Source organism: Astatotilapia calliptera, chromosome 14 (genome assembly GCF_900246225.1).
Source record: "Astatotilapia calliptera chromosome 14, fAstCal1.2, whole genome shotgun sequence".
NCBI classification, from domain to species: Eukaryota; Metazoa; Chordata; class Actinopteri; order Cichliformes; family Cichlidae; genus Astatotilapia; species Astatotilapia calliptera.
Genome location: NC_039315.1, coordinates 797,989 through 803,260, shown reverse-complemented (window position 1 = coordinate 803,260; position 5,272 = coordinate 797,989). Strand labels below are relative to the sequence as shown.

Sequence of the window (5,272 nt, the reverse complement as noted above, 5' to 3'; positions counted from 1 at the left end):
AACTGACTGCGTCTCTGAAATTCGTCCTACAGTCCACATGTCCCAGATTAAGCCTTTCAGGTGCTCTTCCCTTACAGTCATCTTCTTGTGCATTAATCCTTTGCACTCACAGTTTTTTTTAAAGAGTTTTTACAAGAATTAGCTTATTCCTCCACAGTGTGTGACAAAATCATGCTTTACAAAGGAGTTTTCTTTCTCTAGGCAATATCAAAGCAAGTTGCTTAACTGCAATTTAAAAAAAAAAAGAGTCCTGTAAGACTTTCTGTATTTTTTTTACATGTATGACCAAAAATACTCTTTGATTTTCAAATGGTAAATGTACTGCCTCTTATACAGCCCCTTTGTACTCTAACTAAGCCCACAAAGGGTTTTACACAACTTGCCTCGTTCAGTCATGAACACCTATTCACACAAGCACCTCTTTCTATGTTCTTTCTATCATAAGTGAGTTCTGACATTTCCACCAGTCTTGAAATAGACAAAAACAGAACTGAATGACAGCATGCACACTTAGACATTTATTGGAGAAGATGATGTGATATTATATGATAGAATAATAATAATATAATATATATTATTATCTGTAAGTGAGCTCATCCATCTATTAAACATTCTCACAATAACTCCTGCACATAATCTTTAGCACACTGCAGATGGACAAAGGGCAGACAGTGTTCTTTGTCCAGAGACATTGCTTTCTCCATACAGCACTGCCATGGACACCAGTGCTGTTCAGATCTCTCTTAAAGCTGGATCTATGAACAGTGGGCAAGAGGGAGGCCTTATCTTCTTAGGAATTACTCAAGGTTCGTCTTTACATCCACCAGGTGACTGGAAACCCTTCAAAAATCCTTGAAAGAGTAGTTGTCAAACAGCTAACAGATCATCTGCAGAGGAATGGTTTATTTGAAGAGTTTCAGTCAGGTTTTAGAGCTCAGCACAGCACAGAAACAGCTTTAGTGAAGGTTACAAATGATCTTCTTATGGCCTCTGACAGTGGACTCATCTCTGTGCTTGTCCTGCTAGACCTCAGTGCAGCGTTCAATACTGTTGACCATAATATCCTATTAGAGCGATTAGAACATGCTGTAGGTATTACAGGTACTGCGCTGCAGTGGTTTGTATCATATCTATCTAATAGACTCCAATTCGTGCATGTAAATGGAGAGTCCTCTTCACACACTGAGGTTAATTATGGAGTTCCACAGGGTTCAGTGCTAGGACCAATTCTGTTTACATTATACATGCTTCCCTTAGGCAGTATCATTAGAAGACATAGCATACATTTTCACTGCTATGCAGATGACACCCAGCTCTATCTGTCCATGAAGCCAGATAACACACACCAATTAGTTAAACTGCAGGAATGTCTTAAAGACATAAAGACCTGGATGGCCGCTAACTTTCTGCTTCTTAATTCAGATAAAACTGAGGTTATTGTACTCGGCCCTGAAAATCTTAGAAATATGGTATCTAATCAGATTCTTACTCTGGATGGCATTACCTTGGCCTCCAGTAACGCGGTGAGGAACCTTGGAGTCATTTTTGACCAGGACATGTCCTTCAACGCACATATTAAACAAATATGTAAGACTGCTTTCTTCCATTTGCGCAACATCTCTAAAATTAGAAATATCCTGTCTCAGAGTGACGCTGAAAAACTAGTTCATGCATTTATTACTTCCAGGCTGGACTACTGTAATTCATTATTATCAGGATGTCCAAAAAACTCACTGAAAAGCCTTCAGCTAATCCAAAATGCTGCAGCAAGAGTCCTGACAGGGACTAGAAAGAGAGAGCATATTTCTCCTGTTTTGGCTTCCCTTCATTGGCTTCCTGTTAAATCCAGAATTGAATTCAAAATCCTGCTCCTCACATACAAGGTCTTAAATAATCAGGCCCCATCTTATCTTAATGACCTTGTAGTACCATATCACCCTATTAGAGCGCTCCGCTCTCGCTCTGCAGGCCTACTTGTTGTTCCTAGAGTATTTAAAAGTAGAATGGGAGGGAGAGCCTTCAGTTTTCAGGCCCCTCTTCTGTGGAACCAGCTTCCAGTTTGGATTCGGGAGACAGACACTATCTCTACTTTTAAGATTAGGCTTAAAACTTTCCTTTTTTCTAAAGCATATAGTTAGGGCTGGACCAGGTGACCCTGAATCCTCCCTTTGTTATGCTGCAATAGATGTAGGCTGCCGGGGGATTCCCATGATGCATTGAGTTTTTCCTTTCCAGTCACCTTTCTCACTCACTATGTATTAATAGACCTCTCTGCATTGAATCATATCTGTTATTAACCTCTGTCTCTCTTCCACAGCATGTCTTTATCCTGTCTTCCTTCTCTCACCCCAACCGGTCGCAGCAGATGGCCGCCCCTCCCTGAGCCTGGTTCTGCCGGAGGTTTCTTCCTGTTAAAAGGGAGTTTTTCCTTCCCACTGTCGCCAAAGTGCTTGCTCATAGGGGGTCATATGATTGTTGGGTTTTTCTCTGTATCTATGAAGCGCCTTGAGGCGACTTTTGTTGTGATTTGGCGCTATATAAATAAAATTGAATTGAATTGAATTGATTACCATTTTTTAAACACCCCAATAAAAAAATCTTCTCACATTTGAAAATGTAATATCATCTACTTTTGTAAACTTTCCCTATTAAGCAGACAGTTAAGAGTGACACTAGTGGATGTTGAGAGATTAAGGAGTGAACATTCAGGATGAGACTAGCAATGATGTAACCACAGACTGAGTTAAATGCAGCTGTGAGTTGAGTGTTTAAAGTAGCTACCAGTGGGAGTAAAGGATACTGCTGGTTAGGCCATGATAAAGTTGATAAACAAATGATAAGGTTACTTAGGCAACTAACGCCTCGCATGTTTACTACTAATTGTCAGTCAAAACATGATGAGCAAACAGCAATTTACTTTATGTTTGTATTTTAGAGTTTGTTGCTAAGTCTCTCCTATGAGGATAATGATAGCCTTGAATTTCCTCTTTTTGAATTTCCACTGACTGTGGCTTAAAGTTCAAACTCTTCAAAGATACCTTTGCACATTTAAATCCTGTGGAGTAATGCTATGTCCAAGTTACTCAGAAATCAGATTTTTCATAGTACGATACATTTTCTCAAAGATTGCCGTGAAGATCTAACTTCATTCAGTGTGCTAAAAATGATCAGGACATGTAAAATACTGATTGCAATGCTGTCTCGTATACTAAAGTACAGACATGGAACATGCATTAGGCACTAAATGTACATTAATGGGTAAACTGGGATGACAAAGTACACACAACTATTTTATGTTTGTTATCAGGCTTTTACAGATGTTGCGGATTTTGGTCATTTTCAGGCCGTACATCACAGGATTGAAGAGCGGCTGGCATGTAAGAAAATATAATGATAAAAATATGCGCAGCATGTTTGGCACATTTTTCATATTAAATCTGCTCTGTAAAATTTCAAAGCTGGCTCCAAAGGAAAAGTTCAATATGGAAGCCAGGTGAGGCGTGCAGGTACTGATAGCCTTCTGTCTCGTCTGATCAGAACCAGAAAAACAAACCAGCAGAATCTTCATGTAGGTGTAAAGAATGAAAAGCAAAGCACCAAAGATCATGCTAAAAGTAGCAAGGAGGCCATACAAGTTGATCACAGTGGTGTCTGAGCATGCCAACTTCACAACAGAGTGTGTGTCACAGTATACTTTATAAATTGTGTTTCCACACAGCTGCAAACGTGAGGTCAAATATAATAAGGGAGCCATTGCAAAACAAGGATAGAACCACGTTGCAGCTATAAGTATGGCGATTTTTTTTGATGTCATATGTGTGTTGTATTGCAGAGGACAGCAGATAGCAAGGTACCTGTCGTAAGACATGATGGCTAAATTTAAATATTCTACAGCCCCATATATATGAACACAGAAAACCTGCAGGAAACAGATACTGGTAGAAACAGTGTGAACATCAGAGAGGATCTGAACCAGGAGGGACGGAAACAGCCCTGTACTACCATACAGCTCATTCATAAACAGGCTGCACAGAAACATGTACATAGGTTCATGTAAGCTTCTGTTCACACAGATAACCACAATCAGCAGGACATTGGAACCTACAATGAAAATATACAAAGCAAGAATAACAAAGAAGCACAAGTTAGTTACATGTCCTGTGTCAAAATAGCCAGTAAGGGTGAAAAAGGAGAGCTGTGTGGTGTTTATCATGATTGTTCTTTGGATTTAGAACAATTGACTGGTTCATCTAAAAAACTTATTAAACTATCTTTTGTTATAGAAGTGAAAAATTAAATATGTTTAAAGTTGGAGTGAAATGGGCCATCATGCAACCTAAATATCAACTACAAAGGAAGATAAGTGAGTGTAATAACACTGAAGAGTTTCATTTTCAGGCAAGTTAAAAAGTAAATAAAGGTTAGTTCAGAAATAAGTCACAAAAGATTTGTGATGTGTGGTTTTGATCATTAGCCTGCTGTGCTTTGGCTCCTGTCCCAAGTGAGCTTAAACTCTACAGGCAGCTTCTTATAAGAAGCTGCCTGTAGAGAGGGGTGTGTGTGTGTGTGGGGGGGGGGGGGGGCGTGTTCTGGCGAGCTTGCAGGACTGCTGACAGACATATTCAACCACGCTGTGGTACCAGCCTGCTTCAAATCCTCCTCCATCGTCCCCATACCCCAAAACTCCAACCCATCAAGCCTCAACAACTACCACCCAGTAGCACTCACCCCCATCATCACTAAGTGCTTAGAGCAGCTGGTCCTAGCACATAGGGCTGCCACGATTAGTCGACTAGTCACGATTACGTCGACTATCAAAATTGTCGACGACTGATTTAATAGTCGACGCGTCGTTTGAAGCTTTGTAAGATCACAAAAGACGCAGGAATAAGTAGCAGGATTTAAGAGTGTAATAACGGACTGAAACAGAAGATGGCAGCACTGCATGTACAAGGATGCCAGCTACCGTTAAACCCCGAAGAAGAAGAAGAAGAAGCAGCAGCTGTGTCCCAGAATTCATAGCGCAGCCCAGCTCAGTTTCCAACAATGGCGGCAGCTAGTTAGTTTTAATATTACTCTTATTATTCTTTCTGGGTCACAAAATAAACGATTAACATATTTTCAGGCGAGAATGTAGCTGTGTAAACCTCAAATATCTGCTCAGTTTATCAAGACACCACATATTTTCAAAAGCGCTCCGACGTTTTCTGAGACGTCTGTTACCCACTAGCTCGATAGCTAGCCGGGAGCTAGGCTAACTAGAGCCGTGAGA

General features: G+C 40.3%; 1 protein-coding gene across 1 annotated transcript; it reads right to left on the bottom strand.

The window, feature by feature from the left end:
• Window positions 1-3,286: 3,286 nt before the first annotated feature.
• Window positions 3,287-4,213, bottom strand: LOC113036504 (olfactory receptor 142-like). The gene has a single exon (XM_026192898.1). It carries the CDS (start codon window positions 4,211-4,213, stop codon window positions 3,287-3,289), a length of 927 nt encoding a protein of 308 aa, XP_026048683.1.
• Window positions 4,214-5,272: the final 1,059 nt, after the last annotated feature.

What these genes read in the sequence shown, in the direction of transcription:
- LOC113036504 (XM_026192898.1), bottom strand. Translation starts at nt 4,213, where the DNA reads ATGATAAACACCACACAGCTCTCCTTTTTCACCCTTACTGGCTATTTT.